We start from the raw sequence: 16,843 nt of genomic DNA, 5'->3' as shown, positions 1-16,843 counted from the left end.
TCGGCAATTTTACGCAAATCGGCCTGTGAGCTCAGCAGGGCTTGAGTTTTGGGTACTAACGATAACCGCGAAAGCTTTCATGAATTTACTCTAAGCTTAAGTTCGTTGTGGCAACAGTTGGTCAGGTAGACACACTGAGTCAGTAGTTGTAGCATGTTGAGTGGAGAGATAAAAGCAATAGGTGCGTTTATCTCGATAGATCGACGAATGGGCAAACTTATTTGTGTTTGTCGGTGTCCATCTTAACCCCAAGGATTTTATCTAATGCACACAATATGAGTTCTAGAAAATATTAGCGCGTTCTGCGTATCAATCGCACAAGCTTATAAGAAAATAACAGTTTAAAAGTAACTAGGTACTACAACTACACCAACGACCTACTAGCCTAATAAGTAGGGACCCTTACTACGAAATGGGAGGCCCTGGGACTTTTCTCACCGAGACCGGGACCGTTCTCAAAGTTGTATAGGTGGCAGCACAATCTCTCTCGCTATATCGAATCCCGTAAGGGATTCGTATAGGAGGTGCAAGCACGTACTAGTCTTTCTGTGACACTAGGCCTAGGCTCGGCTTTTTCTGTAGCACACATTCAAAATCTTCGCAAAAAAAAAAAGAAAAAAAATTAACCGAAATTAAAATATTGACTAATTCGAAAAAGAATGTTTAACGCACCAGGCGAGACCTCCCCTTTACGTATTTTTTACCTCTAAAAATGTTTTGTAAGTACTTAAATTTAATTTTACCACTATTTCGCGATGGTTGATTTATGTATCCATGCCTAATTACAGCTTTCTAGCACTAAATCCATCACTAAGCAAAACCGCGGGCGGACAGACAGATTAACATGGCGAAACTATGTATAAAGGTTTCTTGTTGATTACGGAACCCTAAAAATATACAACTGAATTGAGAACTTTAAAATCTTGAAGTCGGTAAAAAATTCACAGATCTCGTGCCTGTCACAACCTTCGAGGACGCAGCGCGAGTCAGCTATGCGCGCGAAAGAGAGGATCGGGCGACCTCAGAAACCTCTCAAACCGGCCGGGTTATCAAAGCGCGTTGAGACAAATGCAGCGCAACCAAATAAAGATGACCCAGTGCAAATAACCTCCAATACCGCTAGCAACCAACTAAAAATTGCAACCGACGCAAACATCAGCGAACCCTCGCCTAGCCAAATTTTAAACACTGACACGGATGGGTCGTTAACAACACCCAACACACCCATCGCCGATGACAATGAAAAAGAAGAATGGAAACTTGTTCAAAACAAACGTCGACGACCATTTAAACCAAAAGTAATCAAAGGTACCGCAACAAATACTTCACTGGAAGGAGTTGACGTGCTAAAGTATCTACATGCATGTTTCTTCAGCAACGATTCATCAACAGCTGGCATAATAAAACACTTAAAGAGTGTACACAACGACTCTCAATATAATGTTGAAGAAATAAAGTCCAAACATGACACTTACAAGTCATACAAAATTGGTGTACCATCGTCAGTATATACCCACTTCCTGGATGCGTCAGCCTGGCCACTAAACATTGCTGTGTCAGAATGGATGCCCTTTCTCCGCCCCAAGCCCAACGGACCACCTGACAGACGTTAAACCTACAATTCCTACAAAAAGATCTGAAAAGGCAACCACTATCTCAGTACTGCACCAAAATATCAATAGACTGAACAACAAAACACATGAACTTGAAGCCGAACTTCAGCTACGAGAACAAGTCGACATTATCTGTCTAACAGAAATATGGCTGAGATCTGACGAGCTGAACTCCGTCAACCTAATAAATTACAGTCTACGTGCCCACTACTGCAGAACCCTGAGGATGGGCGGCGGGGCCTGTATCTACGTGCGACCTGATCTAATAACCATTGAACGTAAAGAGGTTACCGCATTATCCATCGAAATGCAGTTCGAGGTGTGTGCTATCGAATGTGTTGAACTGGACATCGTGATCGTTTGTATCTACAGACCACCAAAGGGTGATGTACCTCTATTTTTTACTAAATTGAGTGACCTACTAAACTTACCCGTGTTGCAAAATCACAAAGTTTTGGTTATGGGTGATATGAACTTAGATTATCTTAGTAAATGTAATAATATAAAAGAGCTCAATAATATATTATACCAATGTGGATTTAAGCAGATTGTAAAAACTCCTACTAGAATAACTGAACACTCAAAAACCTGTCTTTTGCAACCCGACGCCCTTTAAAAATATAGAAAACCCGACGGTGAAGTAAATTAAGTAAGAAATGTCAATACATAATGTACGGTCACGTGTCACGCTCGCCATGTAATAGGCTGAGCGCCGGGTGGAGGGGTTGATTCAACAAACACAGTATACAGATTAACAGATGTAATATCTCCCAGCTTGTACACTCTAATCCCCCCAATACTTGCTATTCTATCATTATATATAATTATTCTACGTGACAGAAGAGGAAATCCCTTATCGAGTGGAGGCGCAAGATCTACATTAAATGTGCTGATCACTCAATATGCACAGACGTGCCAATATGAGTGTCTGCCTATCGCACTACCTATGTACACGTAGGCATAAATACTAGCAAAATGCACGATATCTGTTTGACGTCATTTTAATGTCATTCTGATATCAGTATACCTTACGTTCGAATTGGGCTAGATGAGTAAATTGAGTAATATAAATGCTTACCGTATGTTCTGCTTTAAACACCTGTAACTGACGTGCAACAGCATCTAAGGTGACATTGAGGTAGTCAATTCCAAATACATTTTCTGCTATGGCAAAGCAAACTAACAATACTATCCGCTTCATGGCTCGAGATGACGGAGTACACGGAGTTCATAAGCACTATATATATAAGCACGAATGGATATCGCTAATTAACTACTAAATGCGCACCGGAACAAAGATTACCGGCCTGTATCCTGTTTGTATTAATCTAAACCTAATGCTAATGTAATTTATTCGTAACACCTATTACCAATATTTGGAGTTTGCATTAGCGAAAATGGGTGAGCACGAACCAATACAATTCCGACCTAATATCAATACGTCTTTTTTTAATTTCAGAATTAAAAGTTCCCTATTCAACTTTATTCAATTACATTTGATTAGAATTTAATTGTTTCTTCAATTAATAACTGAGAATAACACTAATAATTTTAACGAACGTATACCTATGTAACACGAAACCTTTTCATACTATTAGAAGTACCTATTACATTATTTTCAGGAAATATGTAAATTTGTTTTTTTTTATTTTAAGTAGAAACACTACTATATAAATTATAAACTGAAATAAATGTCATATACTAAGAAAAAGTGACCAAGGCCTCCAGTGCCCCAGGCTGGAATCGAACCAGCGTCCTCTGCTATCGCGGCAGGTGCCTTTTTGGCAGGCGAAACATTTTGTCTCAACTTATTTTAAATAAGTACCAATTCAATTTTATTGAATACAAATGCTTAATTCAAAGTCTTAAAAATCTTATAATTGTATTATTCTTTTATATACAGTTGTTTTTTTATATATATATATTTTAATAATATGTAATAAGTTTTAGCCACTTGATACAGTGTCAGGCTCGTAAAAGTCATCGACACGGCAAATACCTAAGTAGGTATTAGGGTTCTGTACATGAAAAAGGTCAACAAGCTTATACTCAAACACACATACTTTGTCACTACATAAAAAAGGCGCGAAATTTCATTCAAGCATTTATTCGTGGAAATTTTGATTTTCTATGGGAAGTCAACTCTTCGACGTTTTAGTAGAACCTCTCGACTGTAGTGTAATTGTCGAAGAAAATTACGGGCAATCACAATAACGAATCGAATTTCTGAACTACTTATTACAGAATGCGACGTCAAATATCTTAATAACATGTCTGAGCTGCTGCAATTAGTCGCATTTGATTGCAACGATCAGCAAGGTTTCACAGCAAAATTCTGTCACTTGAAAGAGAATTGGTATTGAGTCATCACGTGTGCTGTTTTAAAGCAAAATCAGCTGCGAATTAAATACAGGTTTGGGATGTTTGTTATCTATCCTATAGTTGCATTCTTCTCCCCCGTAACATTATGCCAATACCTATTAGGCATTGTTCTAACTAAAACAATGTATGCGACAACGCGATGCCGATGCCGATAGCGACAGTCATTCATCTTTTTTTGGAGCCTGTCGTGTCCCGCTGGCCAATGGCCTCGCCCCTCCACTGGATCTCGATCCAGGTGCTGTGTCTAGCCACTGTTTAAGGAAGAAGTCCAGTTCATCTCTCTGTCGCCGGCGGGGTTTGCGAGATCCCTGAGTCGAGTTTTCAGGCTCCCTCTCCACAGTGATTTGCCCCACAACTCAATCCACATTCGATTTGTCGCGTCATAGTATTAAGGACAACGGCTAGAGCGAGATTCGCAAGAACGCAACGGCAACAGTGATAACGAAATATCTATATCGTCGGCTAATATAGTAAACCTCGAAACATCATTTCAAGGACATTAGGGATTTGCTACTTTAGCCAACAATACCTAAAGTTGCAAGCCTCTTGTCTCCTTTCAGCAGAGATAAGAGATATGCAACTTTAGCCACAATATTTAAGTATTTGACTCTGTTATTACTTAGACTTTTTGTTACAATGGATGCCAATAAAAATAAGTCATAGTGAACATAATAAGTAATAACTCACGCCTGCAGCTCATCAGAAGGTCAGTCAAAGGAGTGCTGCCTGACCAGACGCTGGTGACCCCGACTGGATAGTTTCTGACCTAACCGTGCCGTATTAAATTGAACGCCTACTCTTCCGATCAAAATATATCTACTAATTAGAAAACTAATACCAAGTTTCCAACGAAATTGTGTAATTTGATTCGAATTAAAAACTTTTGAATTAAGGTATTAAACAAAACTTAGTTATAGGAACTTTTGCGGTATTAATAAAAACCAATCTTATTTAGCAGTGTAAGCAAAGACTTGGAATAGAGTGCACCACACTATGTATCAACAGATTTTTAATACGCTGGTCTACTTCTTTTCCTCTCATCCTGGGTAAGCGATAAGAAAATTATCAAAAGTATCAACTAGGGGGCCTAGTGGTTTTAAGCAGTAGACCTCGCGAATTCCCGTAGCTTGGCCATTTTGAAAAACTTCCAAATATACTGAACCGACAAAAATTATCTGAACCTGCCTGCGAAATACAACCTATAGAGGAGAACAGCCGGACATACCAATGCATTTTTGCCCAAGCTAGAACGGACAGCTTCGTTCTCGTCGGTAAAAGAGTAGTTTTTAATGTATCTTAGGTTATTAAAAGGCAGTAAAAGTAAGCCATACCTGGATTTTCCATGCGAGATGGAATTGGAAATCAATTTAACACAGCAGGTCTCGTGACGCGTCATCGGTTGTTCTAACTTCTAAAACAATGACAGCGGATCGTTCTCAAATGCAGGGATACTGCAATGAAGAATTCTGACTGCCTCGCGTCATCCATAGCCGTGATGAAGTACACGGGGGTGTGGATGCCGGACGACCTGACGCACGGCAGGAGAATGGCCTACATGGTGTTTAGATGCGTCACGCAAACTGTCTTATTCTTCTTCATCATTCTCGCTGAGATCGCCTATGTGTATAAGGTGAGTGTGTATGTACACTGGTCAATGTTTAGATGCATGCGAAGACGGCGGAGACATACTTTTTCCTCGTTCTCTCATAGCTGAGGATCGCGACCTAATTTGTCTCCATTTCGTGCGATCATAAGCAATGTGGACTGCATGGTGCATATTGCCGCTAGTCGACCACTATATAGTATTTGACCATCTCATACGACCCACCCCGAATACGTTTGCCATTTATTCACCCGAAAATGTGACCGCATAAAGGCATAGACATTATGATTTGTGTGAAACTTATTTTTATAATAAGATCTTAGTCTAGCACATAGTCCTCTCTTTTAACTCAAAGCCTCTCTTTTAACTAAGCTATATGTAAGAGCTAGTTAGTTTTTGTGGCCCTATATCCGTTATTTGACTTAACGGAACCCTAAAAATAGTGTTTTATTTAATATTGGCGTTCGAACAATCAAAAATATTTGCGTATGCTTATTCATGACCTCCATTTGCCGTCATAAGTGACCGTAATTAACACATATAAATCTTTCTAAATAAATATATAATCATTTCCGACTATTATGTAAATGCCTACTTATTAGGTCAAAGAGCCGATTCTGATTTAATAATGTGTTATTGTTTTACTTTTGTTTTGATACGACGTTGTCAATGGTCTTGTGGTGCGCATTTCAAGCACGACTTTTATTACATTTCGCATGCCAATCAATGTGAGCGATTTTTATCGTAGTGTTAAAACAAGAATAAATCGGCCTCCATCGTCAGAGTAGCTAGCGTAAAATCCTATTTAGACGGTTCAAGAACTTCATATACCTACAGCAAATTGGGTCAAAATATTTCCAATGTCCAGAGAGCAAAATGAGGACTACGTTTGTATGAAAAGGCAATTTCGCGCGGGTCCTCCAGTTTCGTCTTAATAATAAGTTGTCATCTAGCCATTGCGTAATCTGACAGGTTCCGTCCAATTCGTTTAATCATTTCATGTAGCACCGACACGACTCGGAGCGTATGGTCGACGCGGCAGTGTTGCTGCTGTCACATCTCGTGCAAGCCGTCAAGCTGATGACAATCATCGTTCGCCAGGAAAGGATCAAGCGTCTCATCGCCTTGGGAGACGGTAAAGTTCCTTACAACAATGTTTCTTAGTAAAACTGTTGTTCTTGTTGTTGTTGTTGTTTCGCCATTTTGAATGATTTCCAAAATCTGCCCGACAAAAAAAATATGCATACCTATCCAACCTGCTCCCAAATTTCACGAGAGTTGATTATTCGCTTCTAACATTCTGAAACACCTTGACGTTGCTCACCACTCGTAAAGTAACCTTTAGGTAGATACTCGTAGTAGCTGCTAGAAATTATAGTCGAAAAAGCTAGGAATAGGTAAGTTCATGTAGTAGTAGTAGTAATCACTTTATTGTACACAACACAAGTTTACAAAAATAAATCACAGTAAGTCATGTCTATCTCTTTGGTTTGTTTTACGAAAACGCCCAACATTTTCTTGGACATATAGGTATTTAACGAATTAGCCGTAGTATTCACAGTTATTTTGGAGACGTCTTGTCTTGTTGTTGTCTTGTTTGGAGGTACCTGGCAACGCTCCAAATAACCCTCTTTCACAGGCCCCGCCTTCACCCATACGGAGCCGAAACTCAAAGCGCAGCTCGAGCGAGCGGTGAAGCTGACCGGATTGATCGGCAACCTGGTGTTGTGGTCGGCCGGTGTTACCGCCATATTCTGGTTCGTGGTGCCGGCGCTGAAGGATGTGTTGACGCTGCCGCTGAAGATAACCTTCCCTTTCGACATTAGTGGGCAGTATATGTAACTACAAGTATTTAATACAGGGTTTTTAACCCTTTAAGTTATTTTATTTAGGTTCATCAACAGGTGCAATAGGTACAAAAATACTTGCGAACGATTGCATAAATAGCCATCCAATTACAGGAAAACGCGGCATGCATGTACCAGTTATTGCTTATATAAATCTTAGTCTAAGTGCTAAACAAGGTCACGTTCTGGCGATACAGCGCCTAGTGTTTGAATCACTGCAATGTTTCATATTTTAACTTAGCTTTACGTAAGAACTCGCTAATTTTATTTTAGAAGAAAACATGAATGACATTGCCCTATCTTGTACCTATTGTAGAGAAATCTAATTACACTTCTACAAAACTTGCCCTAAACTAAACCGAAATAGATGTGACCTACTAGATAACTAGATGATGATGAGATGTCATAATAGGAAAGTGACGAAGCCCTCTGGTGGCCGAGGCCGGAATTGAACCGGCGTTTTCAGCTTACGCGGCTAACATCCTGCCCTCTAGACCACCCGGTCACGACGGTACTTGTCCCAAATTCTCTAGTGTATGCAATCTTTGAAATACTAGGCGCCTTTGACCAAGTCCTTCCTTATAAATTGTCTAGTTATCAGTGATGTTATTTACAAACGTCAGTTGTAGTTTCGCAGTGATGTACGCGTATACGTCGCTGAGCGTCGTAACGTGCGGCGTGGGTGACGCCGCCGAGAACTTTCTCGTCTCCGGAGCGCTGACGCTAGCGTCTACACAGGTTGGCTTGCTGCACGAACAGCTGTTGGATATCAAGGATGACGGTAAGCAGGGCATGGTATCCCTAGGTATAAAGGGTGTCCAGCGGGAGATTTCTGATTATAAAAAAACTATATCAGAAAAGAAGATGAAAGCGGATTTTTTAAAATCACATTTATGTTGACCTTCGCTGTGTACTGACAATGCAATATTATGGTACCATTGAACTGATCTCATGATGAAGACAGGATCTGACAACGCAATCTATTCGTGTTTCGGGTTTTTAGAATTGTCTCGATGAGTATTAGTTGCCTGTGGTAAGACAAGTACAGTCAGGAAGAAAAGCTTGTACCGAATTACATTTTTGCCAAAAAACTTATTATCAGGTTTTTGATACCTATTTTAAAAATGCATAAGTACCTACTTATAGAATGTGTTTTCTTACAGGCAAAGATGGTTGTTACAAGAAAGCGGTACTCTGCGTTAAGTTCCATCAACGAATCATTGAGTTAGTTTAAATACATACGTATTTTTACACCCAGATACACTTAACTCATACGTGGGGTAGGGGGCTCGGGAGCTCCACAAGGCGCTGAGCAAACGCCTAAGGCAGGCTACAGGTGACCCTCGCGCAGGCAGCTTTCTCGCGCAAAGATTGGCCATAGCAATCCAGCGCGGGAACACTGCCTGCGTGATGGGCACCCTACCAAGGGCGCAAAATTTTGATAGGTATTTTTAATTTTTTAGCTTTAGATATCTTAACTGTAGTTAATTTTAGTTTTATATTCATTTTATAACACTTATTATACAATAAATGAGTTCTCTTTCTTGACTCATTTATAGGATAGTGGACGACCGCTTTTCCATACAAACGTAGTCCTCATTTTCTTCCATGGATATTGATATTGGAAAATATTATTGAACAATTTATTCAATATTTACCATTGTTGTGCCATACCCCTTCGTTTGACTTTTTTCGATTTTTGTATTAGTATGAGAATTAGAATCGTAAAACAAATTCCATACATATTTTTAAACTCTTATAATAATTAAAACCGGGGACAAGTGCGTATCGGACTCGCCCATCGTTCCGTACAAATTTAACTTTTTTTTTTACAAATTTATTAGACTATATTACTTGCCAAATTTCATAGTTCTAGGGTCAACAGGAAGTATTTAAATTTTTATACCCTTGAGAGTGTCGAAATATACGTTTTTTACGTCATGAATGGCGTAAAATAAATAATAAAATCAACGAAAAGGCATAGCTATGGTTATACACATCAAACTTCGTAAAAATATTATCTATAATGTAATGGGAAATGGTCGTTCCATGTTGTCTTAACACTGACACATTGACACTTGCAATTAATCGGTTAATCGCTTATACTAATTAAGTATACAGTAGTCAAACAATGGCTGTTCCAGGTACGTTGAAGAGATCGCGAAGATATTCAGCTTCCCGATATTCTGCCAGTGCGTCACGACCAGTATTGTCGTATGCATGACTGTTTACAAAATAACAATTGTAAGTATAACGGCACCAATCAATCATGAAACGTTTAGGACCAAATTTGAAGTATTTTTGTTATTTCACTGAACATTTCAACCGCTTTGCACGTTAAAGTCAAATCTCCTACTCGTCTTTTACGTTTTCGACGTGTTTAATGGAAGGCACTGCAATTGTTTACAACATAATTAACAAATAAATACTCGACACCATTTATTTTTAGACCGGACCGAAATTTATGAAACGTCAAACTTAAGCAGTTCTGTGACTCATGTTTATGGTGTTATGACTTATGTTATCAGTTTCTAAAAACTAACGTAAAACACATAAATGTTACAGGATTTGTAGTTTAGGTCAGACCGAGATAAGTCTGCAACTATTTTGATAGCACAGGCAGTGCAAGTGTTATTTTATTTAAACGTCTAACTTCAATGAAATTATGATGTTTAAATAACACTTGCACTGCGTGTGCTATCAAAATCGTCGCAGACTAACCTCGGACTAACTCTAGTAAATGTTTACCATGCCTTTTCTAAGAAATTACACCCTGGAGATAGGTACCAGTATTGAGCATTGAAAGAGAGAATTGAAATAGCTATTATGACTAAGTAGAAGTTTAAAAGCACGTTTGCGGTAATATATACTGACGCGGAAAATAACTTCTCTATGGTACCCCGGGCCCTATTTTATAAAACTACAAGCCAAAATCGACATCAATAATCTTCGTCTTTGATCGAGCAAGTTCTGAGTATTTTTGTTCCGTTTTAGACGTTTTAAACGGGACTTGATCGCGTATAATTAAGTTTAAAATTACTTCCGACGTGTTGAGGACAGCATTGTCCCCGTGATCTCGGAGACAATTACGCGATTCAGTCCCATTTTTAGGGTTCCGTACCCAAAGGGTAAAACGGGACCCTATTACTAAGACTTCGCTGTCCGTCCGTCCGTCCGTCCGTCAGTCCGTCCGTCCGTCCGTCCGTCCGTCCGTCCGTCCGTCCGTCCGTCCGTCCGTCCGTCTGTCTGTCACCAGGCTGTATCTCACGAACCGTGATAGCTAGACAGTTGAAATTTTCACAGATGATGTATTTCTGTTGCCGCTATAACAACAAATACTAAAAACAGAATAAAATAAAGATTTAAATGGGGCTCCCATACAACAAACGTGATTTTTGACCAAAGTTAAGCAACGTCGGGAGTGGTCAGTACTTGGATGGGTGACCGTTTTTTTTTTGCTTTACATTTTTTTTACATTATGGTACGGAACCCTTCGTGCGCGAGTACGATTTTACGTACGTACGTTTTTTTTGTCCCGTTTTTGTAGGTAATAACGCGTACAAATCGTGAAATTTTAAATCTGATTCGGTCAAGTTGTGTTCTAATGTATGGGGAAGACAAACAAATTATAGCCAGCATTCAATGAATGTAGTATGATACCTATGGGTATGGTGCTTTACGCACACTAGTGTCCCATGCCCTCCTCCTGCCGCAACCCCCCCTTTTAGCATGAAATATGTCCCGGGTGACGGTTTTTTTAAATTTTTGAGAAAAGTATTAGAGTTAGGAATAAAGTGTCAAGGTAAGGTAAGGTAAATAATCCTTAATAAATTTTAAACAAAAAAGGTTACATGCAACTTTTTGGTAAGAGTCGCCATATTCATGTATTAACTTGTTGAAGTTCAATATAACATAGTACGTGATAGTACTGAAAGAGATCTTATACGGAAAATAAGCTTGCAAAATTATTCTCCTTGTAAAATTTCTTTCGGTACTATCACGTACTATGTTATATTGATCTTCAACAAGTTTATCAACGGTAAAATTTTGTCGAAGTTCATTTAGCCATAACATCAATATAATGCGTCATATCAAAAAAAAAAAAATCCTTTTTTGTTAATAATTTAATAGCGATCATTTCTTTTATTGACACTTTTTTCCTATATTGTATACTATCCCCAAAACATAAAAAAACTGTCAACCGGGACATATTTCATGCTAAAAGGGGGGCTTGCGGCAGGGGGAGGGCATGGGACGCTAGTGTGCGTAAAGCACCATACCCAAAGGTATCATACAACATTCATCGAATGCTGGCTATAATTTGTTTTTCAAAAAACACAATTTGACCGAATCAATCAGTGTCGAGTTTATTTTGACAAAGAAATTCGAGTAGTTTCAAGAATATTAACCTTATATTTAGTGCTATTGTATTTCTCCCGGAGTGCCGGCAGAAGTGAAATCTCAATGACATTGTACTAATAACAGCGTGTGTTGTATTAATAACAGCGCCATCTAGTGCAACATGTCTGCAGCACTATGTATAATTGAGGTTAATGCCATCTAGCGTTATTTCGTCGCATTACTTGAAACCCCTAAGCACATCACTGTTAGTACTCAAGTTATATTAGTACCAGTTACTCACTAGATGGCATTTAAATCAATAAAGAAAAACTCATTGTAACAGTTTTTCGATCAGGTCACGTGTCCGTCTTACGTCTTACGGTCACGAGACACCTGTTACGAGTTTAACATTTTTTCCCTATCACAAAAAGTGCACAGCGCTGCTAAAGAAGTTTTCACTTCAAAAATTCCAGACAAAAGAGCCAGTAGAGATGGTCACCATGATATTCTACTTGATGTGCGTTATGATGGAGCTGATGATGTTTTGCTACCCTGCCGATGTACTTTTGAATAAGGTATGTGCTTACAGTTAATAATTAACAATTAGGTAAGTAATACAATTTAACACCGTATAATTGAGAAAATAAAATGATTAGAGTGTTATTTAATTTTAGTAATAGTATCAATTACGCCGATAACATGTTTTTGAAATAGTACATTACTACAGAGGCCGGGACGAAAGGGGTTGCCGGCCGAAGACATATAGACGCATAGGTCTGAGCGCGGGCAACCCCCTTTCCCGCCGAGGTATGTATAGTGCTTTTCTCAAACATGCAATGAAATAAACAAAATAAAAAATCCACGAAACCCAAGTTTTATTTATAGAAAAAACTAAAAATAAACTACACCCAAAATATAACCAACACGTACCTATATCATTATCACGCGTATGTTTTACACGAGTCGTGTATTTTTACTACCCGTATATTTTCATGTATCTTTGATTTTTTCGCCTTGTATCCGTCTGACTGTCGTTTTCGTCACATAAGTTTACATAGTCTTTCATGTTGATATCATATTTCACATACATCGTTGCTTTATGCACGGAGTAAATAAGTATAATTTCCACAGTGTTGACGAATTTGTAGTTACATTCATATTTTAAAATATGCCACAAAACTGTTTCTAATAAACTGTAAGCCATTTTTCTTAGTTTCTCAAATAATAAAATTGCCATAAGCAACCATATACATACTTCGTCTTTGACTTGGCGGCAGAGGCAGCAAGTTATTAAAATCAATTCTGCTTACGCTGCCAATTCCAACGCCTACGATTACAATTAATATTAATTTCATTATTTCGTCGGAACTCATATTAAAGTCAAAAAATTAACAACGCACCATAAATCCAATAAAATAGAATGAATATTTTTCAACTTTACCTCCATAACAATTTAAAAAATATAACTACGCGTGTTTGAGTAGACCTTTTTACCGCTAACGTTTAGATGAAATATTTTAAATGTTTTTATTTGTGTAGTTAAATTTATAATTTAAAATTATAAAATTATAGAATGTATTATTTATTAAGTTCATGTTGATTTTATACAAATAAAACTGCAAATTATAGCAAACATTGTTTTTTGTTTTTTTTTTTATAGGCGTAGTGGCAGAGTGTCATTACGAACCATAAAGCAAATACTGCCTCTAGTTTTTTTTAATGGATGAATGCCTCGATTCTGTGTCACAAATATCTGTGAAATGAAAATTAAAAAAGAGGACTTCGCCGGCCTAGGCCTGCAAGATGTGTATGAAATTCCATTAACGACCTTTTGTCCTAGCCGCACCTGAAACGTCATACTTCGCAGCCTATTATAAGGAACATAACATCAATATTTCATTGCATGTTTGAGAAAAGACATTTAAAAGCTCATCAAACAAGTTAAAATCAAGGATAATAATTCGCCAAGCATATATTTCGTGAGTTATGTGGATAACCTTGGCAGTATGTTGCTTAATCAAGCGATGTTTTTAAAAATCCTAATCCTAATGATATAAATAAATCCTAATCCGTGCTACGTGCCAAGCACATAGGGCACGTAATGTGTTCACACGATTTTTATTCAATCCAATCAAAAGAATTCAATATAACCAAACATAAAATCCACCGCGGACCGCCCCGAATGCTGAACTGCTCCACTTCGCCGTATTCCTTGTCCCTTCCAATATTCCTATAACATTAGATTAGGAGACCGTCGGTATTGTTAGGCGATTTGTACCCTATCAAACTGGAGTGTATAACATTGAGAGATTTGAGAGGGGTACCAAATGAATAGTCATAATTTTTAGGGTTCCGTACCCAAAGGGTAAAAATGTGACCCTATTACTAAAACTCCGCTGCCCGTCCGTCTGTCAGTCTGTCACCAGGCTGTAACTCATGAACCGTGATATCTGTCTGAGCAGTTGAAATTTTCACAGATGTAGTATTTCTGACATTTCAGAAATTTTATGTTGCCGCTATAACAACAAATTATACTAAAAACAGAATATAATAAATATTTCAGTGGGGCTCCCATATAATACAACAGACGTGATTATTTTGCAGTTTGTTTTTTTGCGTAATGGTTTTTTTGCGTCTAGGAACCCTTAGTGCGCGAGTCCAACTCGCACTTGACCGGTTTTTTAATAACTTTATTTATTAGGCATTTCTAAGGCCTTTAAAACTCTTGATTTAAGGAATACCAGGGATTTTCAAAATCAGGGTGGATTTTTGGGACCTTCAGTCCACCTTCATTTGGCAAATTTAAGCTTCCAAAAGGAATTCCGTAGCGAATTCCGTGTGTTCGGCCACTTCTGATGTCGGGAATCGTTGGCGTATCATACTATCGGCAGCACATCAGAACCTTCAATCGTGGATAACAAGGGCCTTCAATGAAATACGATATTCAACTCAAGTCTTTACTGGACAAGATTCATTACAAATCACAGCACACGTTACGTTTCTTATCTTAAGCAAACCAGTGGACCCAGAAACCGCCACGACGTCATGTTCTTCCGTTAGTTCTCATCGTGCTCTTCTGAAGAATTATTGACAGCATAACTTCAATTGTTCTCGACTTCAATCGTTTTGACAGCGCACTCTATGAGGCCTTGGCGGAACTGCGTCGAATGCCACTCAGATGTACGTAACACCCTAGTTTGCTCTATTTGTCAAAGGCTGCGCGATAAAAGGCTCTTGAAGGCGATATATGGCACATTTTAGCCATTCTCCGACATGTACTTTAAATTAAATTTGTGTATGGTATTTGTAGAGCTTGCAAGTATCGGACGCAGCGTACCCCGAATGGTCGGGCAACATAAAGACAGCTCGAGTGCTCCTGCTGACCGCGCTGCGCGCTCAGCGAGCCTTGGTTGTCAATGCTGGTGGCATGTTCAAGATCTCTCTACCTACTGCGGCAGCTGTACGTAAATAATAATTTGATTTATTAAGGTTCACTGGTAGAGAATGCCTCATGGCATTGAGTTCGCCTTTTGTACACTAAGTTTTATCTTTTGTGCAATAAAGTATAAATAAATAAATAAATTTATTTAGTTAAATTAGGTACTACTTTGGATATAATATAAGAAAGCATACGAGTAATAAGCAGGAAACTCACCAACAGGCAAGTGTTTGAATTCCACAATGCGTAAACACTTTTTCCCTCATGGATCTTTTTCAGGACTTATTGCGCTTTTCACGCTAGCCTCCTTTGCTGTAGAAGAGCATTTGAGGCTTAATCCCTTCCCTTTTATGGAATATTACTCAAATTGACGTAATTGTTTTTCATTCCAGGTAGTGCAAACTTCGTACACATATTACGCGCTATTGCAACAGAAGCTCAAGAAGGAATAAATTAGAACTTTACAGGTGTGTCAGTCAGGGCTGATTCACAAAGTAAATAGCAACGATCGTAAAACAAAGTACAACTTAATTAATTCGCTTCGCCGTAGACTGTAGACGAGACTAGCTGAATAAACTGCGTAGAAAAAACTAGGCCCATCTTTCTAAAACCTTTTTTTTTAATCCTTTATCACAGAATATTCTTTTCGTATAGTATTTTTAGGTATACCGCATTACACTGAGAAATCATGTTTTATTTCCCCGTGAACAGTGTGTTACACACTCAGAAAATTAAAGTAGTGAAGTAACTTTATGTCGGATAACTATTTCAACTAAAAGGTAAGGATTAGGCCCAGGACTGTTATAGCAGTACGCATTAATCCCTATTAACATCCAGCATAACTGAGAAACAGATGGACATACAAACGAGCACTTAAGTAATTGTAGGTAAATAAACAGATACATTAAAAAGCCTGACTTTAAAAGGGGGTTAGCCCAAAATTGCAGTTTTTACATTAAACGGCTACACATTTTAATCTTAGGGCAAATGTCATGAAAGAGATACACAGAAATAAAGATATAATCTTGAATATTCACAAGGGCAAACACTAACCAAAACGTTACTAAGAAGTTGGCTGGAACGAAAAAAAAAACACGAAATACATATCTCTAGTTTTCATTTAATTTCAGCTGTAGGTAGGTATATAGTATTTAGCAAAATACAAACAGAAGTATATTTTCAGAATAATTGAGGTAAAACGTTAAAACTCATTTAACTCCGCGCGACACCCCTATCCCCCGTCGCATAGCTCGTACGGCACGCCATGTCATGTTTTTTCCAGGTTTTACACCACCTCTTAATTTGCCAATTTCCGACAGTAGGATCAAAAGGGCTAGGATACATTTTTCATTTCATTTCATTAATATATGAAACTGTGCAACACAAGAGCAACGCAAAGTCAGCAGGAGCAAGCAATACGATTAACAAATCTTATCCATCCCATAGCGTGTTGTAGCTTATTTAGGTAGGTAAAATAAAAATGTTGTGTTATTATTCTTTTACCTCAGATTCATGCGTGCTAGCGAAAGCTGACAGCGGACACACCCACCAAATTATGCTGAAAACGGAAAAACTATTTAAAAATAAGTAGGAACAAATATGATGGACGCGGTTATCG

General features: G+C 38.3%; 1 protein-coding gene across 1 annotated transcript; it reads left to right on the top strand.

Moving 5' to 3' along the window:
* The first annotated feature begins 4,814 nt into the window (after positions 1 to 4,814).
* Positions 4,815 to 15,778, top strand: LOC134800571 (odorant receptor 4-like). The gene is made up of 10 exons (XM_063773059.1): positions 4,815 to 5,041; positions 5,442 to 5,625; positions 6,604 to 6,733; positions 7,238 to 7,436; positions 8,075 to 8,226; positions 8,609 to 8,669; positions 9,590 to 9,689; positions 12,260 to 12,361; positions 15,097 to 15,246; positions 15,618 to 15,778. Exons 1-10 carry the CDS (start codon positions 4,989 to 4,991, stop codon positions 15,675 to 15,677), a joined length of 1,191 nt encoding a protein of 396 aa, XP_063629129.1. The 5' UTR covers positions 4,815 to 4,988; the 3' UTR covers positions 15,678 to 15,778.
* The last annotated feature ends 1,065 nt before the right edge of the window (positions 15,779 to 16,843 follow it).

This window comes from Cydia splendana, chromosome 20 (genome assembly GCF_910591565.1).
Source record: "Cydia splendana chromosome 20, ilCydSple1.2, whole genome shotgun sequence".
Classification (NCBI taxonomy): domain Eukaryota; kingdom Metazoa; phylum Arthropoda; class Insecta; order Lepidoptera; family Tortricidae; genus Cydia; species Cydia splendana.
Note: the sequence above shows the minus strand (reverse complement) of the source record. Positions and strands in the feature narration are given on the sequence as shown.

Coding starts and splice junctions, on each gene's coding strand:
- LOC134800571 (XM_063773059.1), top strand. CDS start 4,989: ATGTATCAACAGATTTTTAATACGCTGGTCTACTTCTTTTCCTCTCAT. Junction 9,690..12,259: donor CTGTTTACAAAATAACAATT/GTAAGTATAACG, acceptor CAAAAATTCCAG/ACAAAAGAGCCAGTAGAGAT. Junction 15,247..15,617: donor CTCTACCTACTGCGGCAGCT/GTACGTAAATAA, acceptor TTTTCATTCCAG/GTAGTGCAAACTTCGTACAC.